The sequence below is a fragment of the Leucoraja erinacea genome, chromosome 1 (genome assembly GCF_028641065.1).
Source record: "Leucoraja erinacea ecotype New England chromosome 1, Leri_hhj_1, whole genome shotgun sequence".
Classification (NCBI taxonomy): Eukaryota; Metazoa; Chordata; class Chondrichthyes; order Rajiformes; family Rajidae; genus Leucoraja; species Leucoraja erinaceus.
In genome coordinates this window covers 115,093,295-115,113,130 of record NC_073377.1, presented here as the reverse complement: position 1 = coordinate 115,113,130, position 19,836 = coordinate 115,093,295, and the positions used below count along the sequence as shown (strand labels likewise).

Sequence of the window (19,836 nt, the reverse complement as noted above, 5' to 3'; positions counted from 1 at the left end):
CGATCCCGACTATGGGCGCTGTCTGTACGGAGTTTGTATGTTCTCCCTGTGACCTGCGTGGGTTTTCTCCAAGATCTTCGGTTTCCTCCCACACTCCAAAGACGTACAGGTTTGTAAGTTAATTGGCTTGGTAAATGTAAAAATTGTCCCTAGTGGGCGACGTTTCGAGTGGAGACCCTGATGTGTTTTCAAAACCATTACTGGCAAAGATAGCCAATGGCATTCTTCTATGTAATTAAAATTTTAATCCCTACAGTTTACGATCAATTAAATTAGCTCAATGCAAGTAAAAACAAATTAAATTGCTGCAATCTGCAACAAAAACTGAAATGTTGGAAAAACTCAGCCAATCAAACAGCAGGGAAAGAAAAATAATTCACATTTTGGGTCAACAAGAACATGCAAACTCCACACTGACAGCACCCAAAGTCAGGATCGAACTGAATATTGGGCTTTGTGGGGCAGCAGTTCTACCAGGCTAAAGGGTCAAGAGTGTTTAATTTGTCACATGTCCCGACAACGGAACAATTAAATTCTTACTTGCAACAGCATAGCAGGCCTCTAAACACAATAAACATTGATGATATATAATAAACAGAAATGCAATAAATTAATAACCCCAATACTAATGCAAAAAAAACCCAGAAGTCTTCAGTGCAACCAAAAGCAATTCATAGTTCGTAAATGAGATTAGTGTGGTGTAGCGTTCAAGAGCCTAATGGTTGTTGGGATGAAGCTGTTCCTGAACCTGGTGGTCAAAATTATATGGAGCAGAAAACAAACTGTTGGAGGAACTCAGCGGGTCAAGCAGCATCTGTGGAGGCAAAGGGATGGCTGACATTTCGGACCTGGATCTGCAGTCTCTGGCATCTCTTTTACGGAGGACGGTTCAGGCAGATCGGTACAAAGTAGCATGAATACTGACCACATTGAACCAAAGCGAGAAAGGGACACAAGCATAATAATGGGAAACATCATGAGGGCAGCTTTAGTTTCTGGGTCAGAGTGGTCTGGCTGCACAGAGCGCACTCACAAGGTTTGCTAGATTATGGTGCAAAGCTCTTTTTACAGGTATGGCTTTCGAAGCCAAAGATTGTATACAGCTCTACTGAAAATTGGGGATATTTACTGCTGTGACGAAAATGACGTTTACCTGGGTAATAGATGTGCCAATGTGTACAAAGCCAGCAACAACGGTGTCACTCCTGGTGCTAAACCAATTTATTTGGGGTCCAGTGACATGTTTTCATGGTATTAGTTGCATGGTCTGTGACAAGTTCAGTAGCAAAAGCTATGGGAGGGCATAGGATTTGCCTAATGTTGTATCCACCAAGAATTTATAGCAAAGCTTTAGACTTTAGAGATGCAGCGCGGAAACAGGCCCTTCGGCTCACCGAGTCAGCGCTGACCAAAGTTCACCCCGTACATAAGCATTATGCTACACACAAGGGACAATTTACAATTTTAACAAACCCAATTAACTTTCAAACCTGTACGTCTTTGGAGTGTGGGAGGAAACCAGAGCACCCAGAGAAAACCCATGTGGTCACAGGGAGAACGTACGAACTCTGTACAAACAGCACCCTTGGTCAGGATCAAACCCGGGTTCCTGGTGCTGTAAGGCAGCAACTCTACTGTTGCTCCACTGTGCCGCCATTACAGCTGTACATAAATTTAAAATTAATAGCAAACTAGGCTAAATTGTAAAATCAAAGAGGCAAATTATCTGTAGTTGGAACATTCATTGTTCTTTCCTGAGGTTGCAAGAGAGTGAAGCCGAGATGTTGTTCCTTTAGTTCATGAAGGAATCGGGATGGGATTGAGAATTAAAGTGGCTGCCTGAAGATCACCCCTGCAAACTGAGAACTCCACAAAGCATCAACCAATTCTGCAAATGCCTCATTTACACTTGCATGATTATATACAAAGCAAAGCTCGAACTGTTTGCACAAATCCATGAAGCAGAGGGATATGGATCTAAACCATTCAGCTCTGCTGGACTACTGACAGAAGGGTGAATATGACAGGCATGCTACTTCCACTGTTGGCATGGTGCACCTCCTATCGGCTGCCAAAGCTACGACATAACAAAATCCAGGAAGAAACCTCTCTTGGTTCATACATTTTAGGAACAGATTAGGCCATTCGGCGCATCAAGTCTACTCCGCCATTTAATCGTGGTTGATCTATCTTTCCCTCTCAACCCCATGCTCCTGCCTTCTCCCCATAACCCCTGACCCCCTTACCAATCAGGAATCTGTTAATCTCGGCCTTAAAAATGTCCATTGGCTAGGTCACTTGTTGTAGCGCATACAGGCAAACGATACCATGGGTGGGCTGTAAGGAGACACACTCAGCATCTATACTGAAACAGAATTTGATGGATAAAATGTTGGCACATGGTCTGAAGAGGGGTCCAAACCCAAAACGTCACCTGTCCTGCCCTCCCCTGATGCTGCCTGACCCATTGAATTACTCCAGCAGTTTGTCTTTTAAATTCATAAAATCTATCCCAACATTCCTACAATTTCCTCTCCTGTAAGTTATTGCAGAATCCGCCACCACCAGGCTTTAGAAACTTATTGAAAGGGGGCGGCACGGTGGCACAGCAGTATAGTTGCTGCCTAACAGCACCAGAGACCCGGGTTCAATCCTGACAATGGGTGCTGTCTGTACGGAATTTGTACGTTCTCTCTGTGACTGTGTGAGTTTCTCCGGGAGCTCTGGTTTGCTCCCACATTCCAAAGATGTGCAGATTTGCAGATTAATCGGCTTCGGTAAAATTGTAAATCGTTCTTAGTGTGTAGGATAGTGATAGTGTACGTGATTGTTGGTCGGCGCGGACCCGGTGGGCTAAAGAGCCTGTTTCCACGCTGTATCTCTAAAGTCTAAATCAAGTCAAAACATTATAAATATGATATTAAGAATGTCAGACACAATGAAAAGTTACACAACTCAAATGAACTCCGATTACCAATAGGAAATTACACCACCATTATCCTCTCATTGTAATCCATGTCAAACCCCATTTCCTGTTCCTAAAGTTTAGTTGTGCTCTTACCTCTTCATCATAGCATTCTGCAAAGCTGAACTTTCCCCCAGCAAATATTTTTCTGATGCCTCGTTTAATTGAATTGCCTGTGAAATAGCATAGGTACAGATTCAATGGACGACACTGTCACTAATATCAAGTCCCAACGTCCCTGTGCAATCTATTCATTTGAAACCAAGCGCATTTCCTTCCAGTTTTCTGTTACGTTTACATAATGGCACAGACAAGCACCCGTAGTCAGGATCGAACCCGGGTCTCTGGCGCTGTAAGGCTACCGCTGCGCTACCAAATTGATAAGAAGCTGAGCAGGCAACCTTTTCCACCCAGAGGGTGGAACAGATATAGAACAAGCTGCCTGAGGAAGTGGTTGAGGCAGGTACTACTATAACAACATTTAAATACAATTGTACAGGTACATGGATAAGAAAGGTTTAAAAGGACATAGGCACAATGCAGGAAAAAGGGACTAACTTAGAAGGGCATCTTAATCGGCATGGATGCGTTGAGCTGAAGGGTCTGTTTCTGTGGCTCTATATTTTTATGTTCCTATGTCAATGTCCTGGATGCCACAGATTATCCACTAATCCTAAAATGGACAAAATGCTGGAGTAATTCAGCAGGTCAGGCAGCATCTCTGGAGGAAAGGAATAGGTGATGTTTCGGGTCGAGACCCTTTTTCAGTCTGAGATTCAGGGGAGAGGGAAATTAGAGGTATGAAAACGTACAGCTCCAAAGAAAAAGATGGAGTGTAGGCAAGCACCGAGAAAACACAAGTGGCTGTGGTAGCGAGTCTGAGTTAAAACATGGTCGTGGAGCCGGTGGAATCACAGAGAGGGAGCAGCGATAGAGGGTGCTGCAGAACTCTCGTCGGAGAGAGGAGGAGAACTTCTTCAAAGTAGGCAAAACTGGAGGAAATTTTGCTGTGGAGTAGACAAAATGTGTAGGAAGGAACTGCAGATGTTTAAACCTAAGGTAGATACAAAATGCTGGAGAAACTCAGTGGGTCAGGCAGCCTATAATTCTACTTCAAATTAACATTACAGATTTTGAATCATCTGGGGATCATTTTTAATGACTACTTTATTATCACATATTAGATGAACAAACTGAGTTTAGTTATCCCATTCATGTTAAACAGCATTGCATTTCTAATTTTGCGCTCTAGTTGCAGCTTTAAGGCTTTGTTTTGCTCACCATTGTCAGCTCCACCATTGCTTGCAGTGTCTATTAGATTGATGGGAAGAGGCACTGAATGTTCGCTGGTTTGGCCATTTCCCAGTTTTATTATTTCTCCACAACCAAAGGAATAGATCGTGCCGGTGGATGAAACGAGGGCCAACGTGTGATAGCTGTTTAAAGTGGACAAACGGAGCTAATTTTAGATGCCTTTGCTCATTTTTGTGCTGTTTAGTTTAGAGATGCAGAGCGGAAACAGGCCCTTAGACCCACCGAATCCGCACTGAACAGTGATCCCCGCACATTAACACTATCCTACACACACTAGGGACAATTCTTACATTTACCAAGCCAATTTACCTGCATACCTGCACATCTTTGGAGTGTGGGAGGAAACAGAAGCTCTCGGAGAAAAACCACACGATCACGGGGAGAATGTACAAACAGCACCTGTAGGTCAGGATCGAACCCAGGTCTCAGGCACTGCATTCGCTGTAGGGCAGCAACTCTACCACTGCGCCACCGTGCCGCTCACTGCTACCAGTACTGTTGATAATGACCAAATAATCCAAAGGTCTTTTGTTCCCTTGTTATCTTGGATATTGAACTTGGATTAGCAACACTTCAGGAGAGAAAGAAATGGTAATTCTCTCTGATAAGTGGGAAAAGAGCAGTTAAAACTGAACAACTCCATAGTCAGCAAATTTCCATAATTTAGCGGCACAGGTTTAGGTGGTAAAGTTGCCTCTTTATGGGTGTAAACCAAGGCTGTACATCACAGACCCACATAGTTTTAGTTTAGTTTATTACTGTCCCGTGTGCTGGACTTTATCTTGCACTGAACATTATACCCTTTATCCTGTATCTGCATAATGTGGATGGCTTGATTGTAATAATATATAGCCTTTTCGTTGACTGGATAGCACACAACAAAAACTTTCTCACTGTACTTTGGTACATGTGACAATAAACTAGACTAAAACTAAATAATGAACTAAAGTAAAGTATGTGCTTTGAGCATGAAGCGTTCATGAAATAAAGAGGCAGCAATTGTGCAGAACAGTGTACATTAAATATTCTGAATTTAGATTAGTCTGACCTAGTGGCGGACTGGGTCTAAAAATATTGGTTGCCAGGAGACAAAGGGGGCCCACTTCATCAGGGGCCCACTTGATATAGAGGGCCCACTTGCCATTGGGCAAGCTGACACCCTGGCCAGTCCGCCACTGAGTCTGAAGAAGGGTCTCGACTCGAAACTTTGCCAATTCCTTTTCACTATAGATGCTGCCTCACCTGCTGAGTTACTCCAGCATTTTGTGTCTACCTTCGATCTTAGCATCATCTGCAGTTCTTTCTTGCACATTAAATCATTAATACAAGAGTTAACTGAACATCATTAATACTGGTTCAAGTTAAAGACAGGACATTTTCACACATTTCTCTGCATCTACACAACCCCAGTAGCCACTTGCTTTTCCTGCTTCACGGTAACATGTCAAACAATAGAATACTTCTTAGTGCGGTGATGAACAATATTCTTTTAGACTTGATCAACACCATAAATGACTACAGATGATACGATATTTGACCAGACAGACAAATAAACACTGTCAAATCAATATCAGCAGCTAGAGAGTTGCGCAAATATAAATCTTCCTCTGCTTGAAACACAACATGAAATGCTTAGGTTTATTATTGTCACATGCACAAGATACAGTGAAAAGCTGTGCTTTTCACACTATCTAATCGAATCAGACAAGTCTTTACATAAATACAATCAAGCCAAACTCAAGTACAATAGGGAGAGTGAAGGGGACGGTACAGAGTACAGTTCTCAGCATTACAGTGCATCAGAACCAGAGACAGATTCCTGTGTCTGCATTGAGCTCGAGGAGCATTGGACTGTACCATGGCTTAAGAAAGGACAGTTCAGAAGCCTGATAACAGAGGAAGAAGCTGTTCCTGAGACTGGTGGTGCGTGCTTTCAACCCTCTGTACCTTCTGCCCAACAGGAGCAGCGAGAAGGAGGAATGACCCGGGTGGGAAAAGGTCTTTGTTTATTTTTACTGCTTTCCCGAGGCAGCCTGTAGTGTAAATGGAGTCATTGGTGTGGAGTCTGGTTTGTGTTGGTGGACTGGGCTTCATCTCCAACTGTCTGCAACTTCTTGCGGCCTTGTGCAGAGCGGTTCCCAAACCAAGCTGGGATGCAACCTGACAGTGTGCTTTCTGTGGAGCATCTGCACATGTTTGTAAGAATTTGAAACTGACAGTGTATTTTGCTTTACAATGTATTACCAGCTCACCTCCCGCATGCGATCTGAGAAACCTTTTTCCCAAACAGTGCGCCAACCAGTCGTGGTTTGATCTCATCTCTTGTCGAGTTGTGTCCAAGCTGTCCATGCGCCCCAGCTCCAAATGTCAAAACAAATCCATCCTAGAAAAGAAAACGTGACTGATAAAGTAACAGTGTCTTCACTGAATCAAGGGAAGCCTTTGCATTGCTCAAGTGCTCCATTTATCAATAACCAGTGCATGTTATAATCATTACCACACATGACAGTAGCATCCTGTAGTTAAGAATAATAACTTAATCTGGAACAGGGCGGCACAGTGACACAGCGGTAGAGCTGCTCCCTCACCACGCCAGGGACCCGGGTGCGATCCTGACTATGATTGTTGTCTGTGTAGAGTTTGCACATTTTCCCTATGACTCCGTGGCTTTCTCCGGTTTCCTCCCACATCCCAATGCCGTGTGGGTTTGTAGATTAATTGGCCTCTGTAAATTGCCCCTAGTGTGTGGGAAGGGGATGAGAAAGTGAGATAACTAGTATGACTGGGTGATCGATGGTTGGGGTGGACCCGGTGGGCTGAAGGGCCTTTTTCACGCTGTTTCTCTAAACTTAATTAATCCTACCTTGAATTAACCAACATATTTTGAAAACCTCTTATGATCAACAGTAAAATCCCTATTTCCGCTCTGTGTCTGATATATTCCAGCCATGCTGGGTCTACAGTTTCATTGATTTAGCTTTAAGAATGCTTGCGAAACCTTGGTGAAGACTTCAGGCCAACACCATTATTTGCCGTGGTTTGTGGGGTTAGCGACGTGACAGTGGTGTGGAAGGACAAGGGTGGGTGAGGAGGTAAAGCAAGGGTGAGAGGATACAGCAAGGGTGAGAATCGGTGAGAAGGTAAAGCAGAGGTGAGAATGGGTGAAAAACAAAGTCTTTGTAATTCTGAAAATGAGAATAAAAATTATAGATAAAACATGGACTGATCTTTAATTGCAATTATTCATGATCTTGATTTAGGTGTATTTTATAGAGCCTAAACATTTATGTATTGGGAGTGCTTAGTGGACCACTTAGCAGAGTGTGACAACTGCAGAGACCTAGGTTCAATCCTGGCCTCATGTGGCTGGCTGTATAGAGTGCACATACACCTCCTATGACTCTGTGTCATTCCAGCGGATATTCCAGTTTCTTCCCACATCCCAATAGAAATAAGGTTTGGCAAATTAATTGGCCACAGTACGTTGTTCTAAGTGGGTAGGTAAGCAATAGCATCGGGGGAGGAGCTGATGGGAATATGGGGTAAAAAACTGGGATTTGCGTAAATGGATGCTCGATGGTTATTACTAACTCCGTGGGCTGAAGGGCCTGTTGCTTTAGTTTAGTTTATTGTCACGTGTACCGAGATACAGTGAAAAGCCTTTGTTGTGTGCTAACCAGTCAGCAGAAAGACAATACATGATTACAATCGAGCGTTCCATAGTGTACAGATACATGATAAAAGGAAATATGTTTAGTGCAAGATAAAGTCTTGTAAAGTCCGATTAAAGATAATCCGAGGGTCTCCAATGAGGTAGATAGTAGTTCGGGACTGCTCTTTAGTGTTGATAGGATGGTTCAGTTGCCTCTGACTTTCCTGCAATATAGACTGTCCTGTCCGACTAAACTGAACTGAGAAAGTGGGATAATATAGAACTAGTGTGAACGGGTGATCGATAGTTAATGTTGACTCGGTGAGCTGAAGGGCCGGTTTCCACGCTGAATCTCCAAGACAAAAGTAGTGAAGACGAGCAAACTGAACCAAAAACAAAACTGGACGTATTTAATCCAAGGGGTCCATCTATGTGCAAATCCATGTGATCTCCACTGTGATCTCGCTTCCACAGGACTTAATCACAACTCACCCAAGAACATTAGTCAGATGGTGGTTACTATGTGGAATTCATTGCCACAGATTGTTGTGGAGGCCAAATCAGAAGGTATTTTTAAGGCACAGGTTGAGATTCTTGATTAGTATGGGTATCAGGGGTTATGGGGAGAAGGCAGGAGAATGGGGTTGAGAGGGAAAGGTAGATCAGCCATGATTGAATGGTGGAATGGATGTGATGGGCTGAATGGCCTCAATCTGCTCTTACAAATTCCAGAGCCAATCACTTGAGAGGATGCCAGTGGTTTCCCTTTGTCTTCTGGAAGGATGTTTTTATCAGGCCGCAACTTTAATCGCAGAGAAGAACTTTCTCTCACTTCTGTAATGCAGAGCAAACCATTAAGATTTTCAATTATTTGAGAACAAACCTTTGTCAGAACTACAGTGTGCTCCTCGCCACAAGAAATAAAGATGGTGCTCTTGCACGATAGGATTTGCACATGTTTGGGAGTAAGAGTATCTGCAAGAAGGAATGAAAGCAGTCAGCACCCATTCTTCTTCCTAATTCTACCACGATAGCCCTTTCTAATGTACTTTGACCAAATGGTAACTGACCATGAAAGTTCGCCCTAAAACCAAGTTGAATAAGTGAAAATAAAATGGTTCATCATCACTGAACACACTTGATGTTGTTGTAAACCTGTGTCCTGAAAATCTCCGAGCTCTTACAAAGGATGTTAACGGGTGTCAAAGTCCAATACAAAGGGGGGCCCCGGTGGTAATGGGAGGGGGTGGGATGCTGCCAGGTATGGTGGCAGGCAGGCAGTCAGTAGAGGACGAAAGGTACACAAAAATGCTGCAGAAACTCAGCGGGTGCAGCAGCATCTATGGAGCGAAGGAAATAGGTGACGTTTCGGGCCAAACCCCTTCTAGTAGTAGTAGTCAGTAGAGGACTGTTCAGTAAACTATTGTAACTTTGTCATATCCAGAAACGTGGTGACACCTGTCTACTGTCCAGGTGAGGTCTGCTCCAGGCAGCGAGGCAGTCGAGGGTTCTGCCCGAGTCGACTGCCTGCCCCTCTTCCGGGTCAACGTCTGTGCCCACTTGTCCCTGGAGAGGGAGCACGTGTTTTATGTGGGGACTCTGGAGGCCTTCTGTGAACGCTGGTCGCCACGGAGGGGGGGGGTCGAGTGCATTGTAGATAAAGTGGACAATATTTTAATCTGATAACTATTTGATTGTAAACTAACAATGGCAGTTTTGATTTTGTTACTACTCTGTATGTGTGTATAATTGAATAAAAGTATTTTAGATTATTATGAAATTATATTAAAAAATAGATGTATAGGTGAGGTCTGCAGTATGATTTTACCGGGTTGGATGCAAAACAAAGCATTTCACTACACCATGTCACAATAAAGTATAATTTTACTTCGGAGTCACGTGAGTGACTACGTGAAGAACCCACCCAGTGCGCAGGCGCGGCATTACGTCAGCAGCGCAACAGCGGCAGCAGCTGGAGCCAGGCTCTCCAGCGGCAGGATAAAGACAAGACCTCAGGTAAGTGAGTCTTTTGTATTACAGAGAGTCGCTAACGGAGAAAGCTATGGCTACCCGCAAGCGACCAACAAAGAGGACTGCCTGCCCAACTCCACCCGAGGAGGGGTCAATATCTGGGCGGCAGCCACCAGCGGCTGAGGAGCTGTTTGAACGCTCCCGCACACCCGACGCCGTGCCGCTCCCTGTGCCGCCGATTGCGACGCCCCGCACAGGGAGAAAATCAACACGCAAAACAGACCGGCCGGTGGCCTCCGACTCGTCGGAGGAACGGGAACACTCTCCACCGGCAAAACGGGGAGACAGCCGCTTAAGCTGCATAAGGCAGCTGCTCGAGCAGATGCTCGAGGAGGAGATGCAGGCAAGGCATCTCCAAGGAGGACGGGCTTTGGCCTCCTCCAAACCATCACCACACCCTTCTGTTCCCTCCTTGTTTGAGGTCAGTAAGGGAGGCCAGGACTGGGCTGGCCTATCACCAGGGCAGGCGGACGACACCGCAAGCATGCCAGGCGAGCTGGAGGAAGAAGAGCTACTGGGTGTAGTCAGCAGGTATGCGGCGCCCCCGAGGACCGGAATGATGCTAGCGCCAAGAATGGCGGCCAGTATCAACAGGCTCTCTAATAAGCCATTGCAAGAGAAAATCTTACAAGAGGCCCTCGACACTTACACAGTGCCGGAAAACTGTGAAGCGCTCCGAGTAAAGACCGTAAACGGCCAGATATGGAGCCAGCTGGGGCAGCATATCAGGACACAAGAGCTGAAGATGCAGCGTATCCTGAAGCTCCACACCGCAGCCATTACCGCCTTTGCTCGGTCCACGGGGAACGAGGAGCTCTCTACACCACAGCAGGACGTGTTCGCCCTAATGTGTAACACACAGTATGAGCTCAACAATCTAAGGCGTGAAAACATCAGGCCTGCTCTCAACCCCAAATACGCGGGCCTTTGCAAAGCTCCGGCGCCAGAAAAGGAGGCGCTACTATTCGGGGCCGACTTGGCGAAAAGGCTCAAGGAGCTGGAAGAGGCGGCCAAGCCTGTAGGCCTCATGAGGGCAGGGCCGGGACCGAGCAGGGTGAAGACACCCAGTTGGCAGCACGCCTCGGCATCCACCAGCAGGTACCGAGCTGGTGAAAGCCTGGTGACCGCTTCCCACTACCCCCAGAGCTCTTTTTTAGAGCGGGGCCCAGAGCGGAGCCGTGGGAAGATACGCCGCCCCACCACAGCACCAACAAGGACACCCTCGGGCCAAACCCATCGCAAACGCTCCCAGAAATGAACATGGAGGTAGGTGGGTCTGGTTCCTGTCAACATACGCAGACAAAGGGTGTTGTATTAACAGGAGGGCGTTTAAGGTTCTTCAAACATGTTTGGTGCTCCTTTACTAACAACAAGTTCATACTCAACAGTATCAGTGGATACAAAATTGAATTTAAACCAGGCATAGAACCGCCGGTTCAGCACATACCCCAAAGGGTATTCCTTCCCACACAATTAGAGAAGGTAGAAGGACAAGCTGAACTAGATAGGCTCGTGTCCAAAGGCGTCATTGAGAGGGCCAGACACGAGCCATTGGAATTTGTATCGAATATATTCATCAAAACCAAAAAAGATGGTGGATGTCGCATTATTATTGATTTGACATCACTAAATCAGTCTGTTGAGTATCAACATTTCAAAATGGAGACATTTGTTACTGCCAGACAACTGATCTCCAAGGGATACTTCATGGCAAGCATAGATATTAAGGATGCTTACCATTTAGTACCCATTCATAAGGATCATTTCAGATATCTGAAATTTATCTGGATGGGGCAACTATGGCAGTATAGAGCATTACCCAATGGGTTAACGACAGCTCCCAGATTATTTACAAAAGTTCTCAAAGTGGCCATGAAAAAATTAAGAGAACAAAAACATTTAGTCATGGCCTATCTGGATGATGTTCTCATATTGGGGAGAACAAGGGAACTAGCTGTCGCAGGAGTTTTAGCTACTAAACAACTCCTTGAAACATTGGGATTTGTTCTACACCCAGATAAATCAATATTGAAGCCAACAACTAACATGGACTATCTAGGCTTCACTATCGACACTATCCGTATGACTGTCACTCTGCCAAGAGACAAAAAGGCTGCATTAGCAGAAGCCTGTAACAACTTAATCGCAAAAACACAACCAAGGATCCGGCATGTAGCCAGAGTCATTGGTAGTATGGTAGCAGCATTTCCAGCTGCACAATATGGTCCCTTGCATTATCAGAATTTACAAAGAGCAAGGACACATGCACTACGTCTAAGTAGGGGGCATTATGACCGACCTATGGACTTACCCGCTGAAGCCAAAACAGAACTTCAGTGGTGGGTGGATAACATTTGGCACAGTTACAGTCCTATCGCCGTCACCAATCCTAACATAGCCATTACAACGGATGCCAGTGCTTTAGGCTGGGGAGCTACTAACTCTATATCCAGCACAGGTGGCAGATGGACTAATTCAGAGGCATCGCTACTACAATCACTTGGCATAAATTATTTGGAGATGCTAGCCGCCTTTTATGGGCTAAAAGCATATGCATCCGATATGAGGCACGTGCATGTCAGGTTAATGATTGATAACACGACGGCGGTGTCTTACATTCGGCACATGGGTGGCATAAAATCAGTATCATGCGACAAATTGACTACTATAATCTGGCAATGGTGTGTCGAGAGACATATTTGGCTATCAGCTGCCTATTTACCAGGCAAGCTAAACACAGTGGCGGACACCAGGTCACGAAAATTCAATGACAACATCGAATGGATGTTAGACCCAAAAATGTTTGCTAGAATTGTTAAGCAATATGGTACGCCAGATATAGATTTGTTTGCGTCTAGATTAAATCACCAGCTACCCATGTATGTGGCTTGGGAACCAGACCCAGAGGCAGCAGCGGTAGATGCCTTCACGCTGGATTGGGGAAATTTCTTCTTCTATGCTTTCCCTCCCTTCTGCCTCATCAGCCGGGTACTCCAGAAAATACAAGCAGACTCGGCTTCAGGTATTCTGGTCGTACCCGACTGGCCTACCCAACCATGGTTCCCAGTTTTCCACGACATGGTGGTAGAGTCACCTATGGTTTTTCACAGCCACCCACAACTATTGACTCATCCGGTAACCGGCATAAGCCATCCATGCCATCAAAAATTGAAACTCCTGGTTTGTAGGTTCTGAACAGGCCTTACCAGGGATTGGGGTTATCGGAACGAACAATCACCACCATGTCGGCGTCCCTGCGAGTCTCTACCAAGAAACAGTACTTGACCTACATCAAGAAATGGGAGCAGTACTGCTTGGATGCAGGGACATCATACAAGACAGCCTCGATCACGGACGTGCTGGAATTCCTGGCCCACTTGCACCATGACCAAAAGATGAGCTACAGTGCCATCAATGCAGCACGGAGCGCCCTGTCCGCTTACCTTATGCCTTCAGGACATCACAGCATTGGATCCCACCCTCTGGTTATAAAACTCCTCAAAGGGATTTATAATACTAAACCCCCTACACCCAGATACACCCATGTATGGGATGTAAGTGTAGTTTTGTCACACCTTAGAGGTTGGCCTCCGGTGGGATCCTTGAGTCTGGAGCAGTCCACTATCAAGACCCTCATGCTCATGGCGCTCGTCTCTGCACAAAGGGTTCAGTCGCTGCATCAACTAAGACTGGACAACATGGTAACCACCCCAGATTCCATTACATTTACCATGCCGGGGTTGGTAAAACAAAGCAGGCCAGGTATGCCCAACTCTCCGTTAATCTTCCGGGCCTATCCTCCAGAACCAAGGCTGTGTGTAGTGACCCATCTATACAACTACGTAGACACAACCCAAACGCTTAGAGGGAGTGAAAAAGCCTTATGGGTCAGCCACAAAAAGCCTTTTGGACGGGTTACCAGCCAGACAATATCTAGGTGGTTGAAACAGGTCTTAAAAGCCGCGGGGATTAACACGGATGTTTTTAAATCCCATTCTACCAGGGCAGCGTCCACGTCAGCGGCGGAACGGATGCAGGTTCCCATAGACCACATCCTTAGTACAGCGGGATGGTCAAGGGAATCAACGTTCCGAAAATTCTACCACAAACCGCTGATGGAGAAGGACGTGTTTGCGGACAAAATTTTAGAATCTGCAAACTTATAATTTAAAGCCCAGGGGAGCTATTTTTGTTATTGTTAAATAAACAATTTTGTTTCAAAAAACTAACAAATTCATTGGTCTTTAGATACCACTTCCTCCCTCGATGAACTTTCGGCAGTGAGTGATATAGCTGTTACACGGTTTGAAATCACAGACCTTTGAAGTCTTCACGTAGTCACTCACGTGACTCCGAAGTAAAATAGTGAGATTAAACGAGTACTTACCAGTACGAAGTTTGATCTGTATTTTATGAGGAGTTACGATGAGGGATTACGTGCCCTCCGCTCCCACCCTCGTTGTATAGATCAAACTCGAGCTGATGTCTCATTAATCTTTACTATCTTTACTTCAATATTGTGTCTACCTGTGATTCCACCCCGCTGCTTGGAAGTATGCCGCGCCTGCGCACTGGGTGGGTTCTTCACGTAATCCCTCATCGTAACTCCTCATAAAATACAGATCAAACTTCGTACTGGTAAGTACTCGTTTAATCTCACTATTAAATCATCATTGAATCAATATTTTCTCAATTGTAAAATGCTTTGTTGGTGTGTTCGTTTTAAACAGGAATCCAATGAGAGGTTAAATGAATTGTTCAACTGTCGTTTAGTTTTGCAACAACAGTTATTTTAAAAAAGTTAACCATCTTATTATTCCTTTCCTTCTCTTTCCTGTGCTCACCTCTCCATCTTTATGCCTACCCCCCCCCCCCCCCCTATTTTGCCCAGCTCAGTCCCTATGCCCACCAGGATTCACAACTATTTGCCCCCCCCCCCCCCCACCCCCCCCCCACCCATCCTCCCCCCCCCATTAACCTACATTCCTTCCGCTGGCTTCACAATTCATCAAATCTTTTGTTTTCAACACAAGCCCTGTCCAACAATCTACCGATCAAATATAAACCTACAGTAACTTGTATCGCTTACCAGGCTTTATCCTGCCCCCTTCTCTCTCCCAGCTTTCTTCCCCTCTCCCTCCACCACAATCACTCTGGAGTAGGGTCCCAACCAGAAATATCACCAATCCATGTTCTCCAGAGATGCTGCCTGACCTGCTGAGTTACTCCAGCACATTGGTCAATAATTACACGAGTACAAAACTATGTGGAAATGAAGTTGGGAGGCACATGGGTGCAGTGGTAGAGTTGCTACCCGGGTTCGATCCTGATTATGGATGCTTTCTGTATGGAGTTGGTATGTTCTCCCTGTGACCGCTTGGGTTCTCGCCAGGTGCTCCGGTTTCCTCCCACACTCTAAAGACGTGCAGGTTTGTCGGTTAATTGCAATGAGTAATAACTGTAAATGGTCCATCGGGTGTAGGATTGTGCGAGTTTACGGGGCGATTGCTCGTCTGTGCGGACTCTTTGGGCTGAGGGATCTGTTTACACGCTGTTTCTCTAACGTCTAAAGCCACGGAAAGAAAAGGCTGATATTGTTTGGCAATGTCCTTACCCTCTGTGTCGTCGAGCCCCAGTTGTCCGTGATTATTTCTGCCCCATGCAAATACCGTCCCCGAGACGGTCAGAGCGAAGCTGTGCTCGCCTCCAGCTGTGATCTGAGCCACTGGGACCCCAGAGAAACTCTTCACCGTCTGGGGGTCGCAAGACAGGGGACCTCTTGTACCGAGACCCAACTGGCCAAAGGTGTTCTGTCCCCAGGCAAAGACTTGGCCATCTTTCAAGAAAAGTCAAACAATGTTTAATATTACCTTTGGGGTTCCAACAAATGAAGTCTAAGCATTAAGAGAAATGTTAATCTCACACAATTTCTATAAAACATTGAGCATAAAATCTTGCTCAGAGCATCAGACATTTAGTTATAAATAGTGAGAAGGCAATTTCTCCCAGAAAACAGACCACACAATACACGGATCCATTATGGTTTTTCTGTCAGCTCCAAAATCACAGTATGAAAGACAACAATTAGCTTAGTTTATTGTCACGTGTACCGAGGTAAAGTGAAAAGCTTTCTTGTTGTATGCTCCTCTGTCAGAAGAAAGACTGCACATGATTACAATCAAGCTGTCCACAGTGTACTTTTATAAGATGAAGGGAGTACAAATGCTGCTGTTGGAGTAAAGGTTTAAAAGAGTGGAGCGTTGTAATTAATGAATGCAAATCCGCTTCTAGGACCAGCATGCTGAGAGTCGCCTGGCTTGGGTGCCATCTTGACAGCACTAGTGATGGAGGATAGATTTCATCCACAAGACTTTGAAATATGACAGAGATATCCAGCAGGTTACTTTTGACACTACAGAGAAAACACCGCCTTTGTCCAACCTCTCCTTGTAGCTAATACTCTCTAATCCAGGCAACATCCTGGTGGCACCTTCTTCTGCACCTTCTCCATAACATCATCATCCTTCTTGTAAGATGTGCCATTTTGTGCCAACTTTGATTTGTTCATTCCTATAGCAGTATGCATAATTTAATCAGTATATTAATATTTCTAATTAATTCACAGAGGCCATTTTATTTTATCATTTACCTTTAGAAAGCGCCAAAGAATGATTGTTTCCGCAGGTCACTTGTATTATATTGCTTTCACTCAAACTCCTAAACAACCTAAACATTAAAAAAAGAACATAATTATGTACACTGCCCACATTTATTAAATCTGCCTGACACCATCTGAGACTGTCCTTTAATGTATCTGTTCATATGATATTGAACGGCACGGTGAAGCAGCAGGTAGTGCTGATGTCGCACAGCTCCATAAGCCCAGGTTTATTCCTGACCACCAGTACTCTAGTTGACCTTCCATATTCTCCCTGTGAGGTTTCCTGGTGCTCTGGCAATATTCCAGCATTGGACTATTTTCCCCAGAGCTTTGGAGGTTGAGGGGAGACATATTAGAAGTAAATATAATTATGAGAGGCATAGACAAGGTAAACAATCAGAACCTTTGACGTCACAAAATGTCAAAGACTAGATGGTATAGCTGTAAGGGCAGAGGGGGAAATGTTTTAAGGAACGGTACGGGGCAAGTTTTTTTACATAATGTGTGGCTGATATGCACTGCCAAAGATTGTTCTTAGAGACAAATATGATAGTGGCATTTAAGAGGTTCTTGGATAGGCAAATGTATACAGGGAATGGAAGGATATGGATAACATGGAGTGTAAATGAGTGATCGATGGATGGCATGAACTTGGTGGGCCAAGGGATCTGTTTGTATGCTGTATCTTGAAACTAAACAAAACTAAGAGTTCATAAGGAAAAGTAGTAGAATTAGGCCATTCAGCACATCAAGTCTACTCCGTCATTCAATCATGACTTATTTTTCTCTCCGAACCCCATTCTCCTGCCTTCTCCCCATAACCTCTGACACCTGTACTAATCAAGAATCTATCTCTGCCTTAAAAATATCCACTGAGGTCTTTCTAAATGGTGCTACCTTCCCCTTCGAAAATGGCTTAAGGTTATAGGGACAGTTGAGCAGGCTAAGACTTTATTTCTTGGAGCGCAGGAGGATGTTGAGTGATCTTATAAAGGAGTATAGGGTCATGCGAGGAATAGATAGGGTAAATGCAGTCTTTTACCCGGAGTAGGGGAATCGAGAACCAGGAGACATAGGTTTAAGGTGAGGGGGGAACGATTTAAAAGGAAACTGAGGGGTAACTTTTTTCACACATAGAGTGGTAGGTGTGTGGAACGAGCTGCCGGAGGAGGTAGTTGAAGAAGCTAATATCACAATGTTTAAGAATCATTTAGACAGGTACATGGGTAATTTTTTTTTGCCTTCCTTCACAGCAAGGAGAAGATGCGCTGTGAAGGATGTTTGTGTAAATTGTGTTGTGTCTTGGGTCTTTTTCGTTTTGTATGTATGACTGCAGAAACAACATTTCGTTTGGACCTCAACGGGGTCCAAACGATAAATAAATTGTATTGTATTGTATTGTATATTGTATATACTCTTAGAGGGATATGGGCTAAATACAGGCAGGTGGGACTAGTGTAGATCGGGCATATTGACTGGCATGGGCAAGTTGGGCCGAAGGGCCTGTTTCAACGCTGTATGACTGTATGACTATCTAAAATCCTTCCATGGAAAGTTGAACATTTAATCAAAGATTATATCCCATTAAGGTGCTGTACTGTCAACAGGAGCTGTCTGCTGGATGGAACTTGCAATCTTTAATAATCAGAATATCCTCTGAATGTTTATTTGATTGAGAAGCAACTAAACCCAACATCTTTACACTTTTACCCCTTGCAAGTGTTGGTGACCTGTGACTCTGTGGTGCAGATTACACCACAGCAGCATAGAGTTAACAAAAAAGATTTGAAAAACTAGGAATAACGCCGCCTTACTGTGGTTTCGATAAGGTGATCGCTCTTAGATTATTGGCACATCTCTTTGAATTGACTTGACTCTGAAGAATACTTCCTGTCGCCGAAACAAACAGAACTTGGGATGTCCCACAAGCAGTAAAGTGAATCTTCTGATCCTTGAAATAAGGAAACTGCCCTGCATGGGATGAAAACAAGTTATTAATGCTGGGACAATGTGTAAATTGCGGTTCTGGAACTGGACTCATAATCTCACAAAGTCCAAGAGTTATAGAAAGATACAGCATGGAAAGATGCCCTTTGACCCACTAAATTAAATGATTCAATGATACTTTGTTGTCACATGTAGCTCGGTACATTTAAACTTTTTATTTGCATACAACCCGGTAAAATCATACAGCAGACCTCACCGAGGCAGTGCACAAGAGTTGCCACGTTTCTGCTGTTCACAAAGTCACAATAAGTTCATTGAACAGTCCTAGACATTCAGACTGAAGATGGGTCGCGACCTAAAATGTCGCCCATTGCTTCTCTCCAGATACTGCCTGTCCCGATGAGTTACTCCAGCTTTTTGTGTCTATCTTCGATTTAAACCAGCTTCAGCAGTTCATGACTTACTACATGAACAGTCCTATCTTCCGCTCGAAGTGGCGAAACACGCCTGCCACCGCACGTGGCTGCAGACGGTCCCTCAGTGGGACCCCCTTCATTCTCGGCGACCCCCTGCCAGGTCCCCCCCTTCATTCTTAGCGCCCATCCCGACCACCAACTACACATTTATGCTAATCTTACATCAATCCCTTTTAAAAGATTTGCCTACATTCTCTTCATCAATGTCACACAGATTCTATCACGCATTTATACACCGGAGCAATGTACGGTGGCCAATTAACCCACCAAACCACATATGTAAAACTGGACTTCAAACTCTACCAACAAGGCAACTGAAAGGTAGCAAAACAAAGTGCTGAAGGAACTCAGCAAGTCAAGCAACATCTGTGGAGGGAAATGACAGGCATCGTTTTGGGTCAGGAATCTTCATCCCTGACTTGGTGAGTTGCATCCCAAAGCTTTGCAGAGATAGTGGATGCACCAGTTGGCATCTTCCATATTTCCATACATTCTGGAATGGTTCACACAAATTGGAGGGCAGCAATTGTAACCCCAGTATTACAGAAAGGAGCAAGAAAGAAAATAGACACAAAATGCTGGAGTAACTCAGCGGATCAGGCATCATCTCTGAAGAGAAAGAATGGGTGACATTTCGGGTCGGGTAAGAAGAAGGGTCACCCATTCTTTCTCTCCAGAGATGCTGCCTGTCCCACTGAGTTACTCCAGCATTTTGTGTCTACCTTCGATTTAAACAAGCATCTGCAGTTCTTTCCCACGCAAGAAAGAAAATGTTGGGCTAGAGCCAGTA

At 44.7% G+C, this 19,836-nt stretch overlaps 1 protein-coding gene across 1 annotated transcript in view; it reads right to left on the bottom strand.

Annotated features, from left to right (window-relative positions):
* Positions 1-19,836, bottom strand: part of LOC129700896 (probable E3 ubiquitin-protein ligase HERC3) — a 275,970-nt gene that overhangs the window by 253,317 nt on the left and 2,817 nt on the right. The window contains exons 2-8 of the mRNA XM_055641695.1: positions 18,438-18,594; positions 16,612-16,688; positions 15,577-15,798; positions 8,815-8,906; positions 6,532-6,662; positions 4,247-4,401; positions 3,062-3,138 (exon numbers count right to left, since the gene is read on the bottom strand). Of these exons, the coding sequence (XP_055497670.1) occupies positions 3,062-3,138; positions 4,247-4,401; positions 6,532-6,662; positions 8,815-8,906; positions 15,577-15,798; positions 16,612-16,688; positions 18,438-18,594 (911 nt within the window). The remainder of the gene's footprint in view (positions 1-3,061; positions 3,139-4,246; positions 4,402-6,531; positions 6,663-8,814; positions 8,907-15,576; positions 15,799-16,611; positions 16,689-18,437; positions 18,595-19,836) is intronic.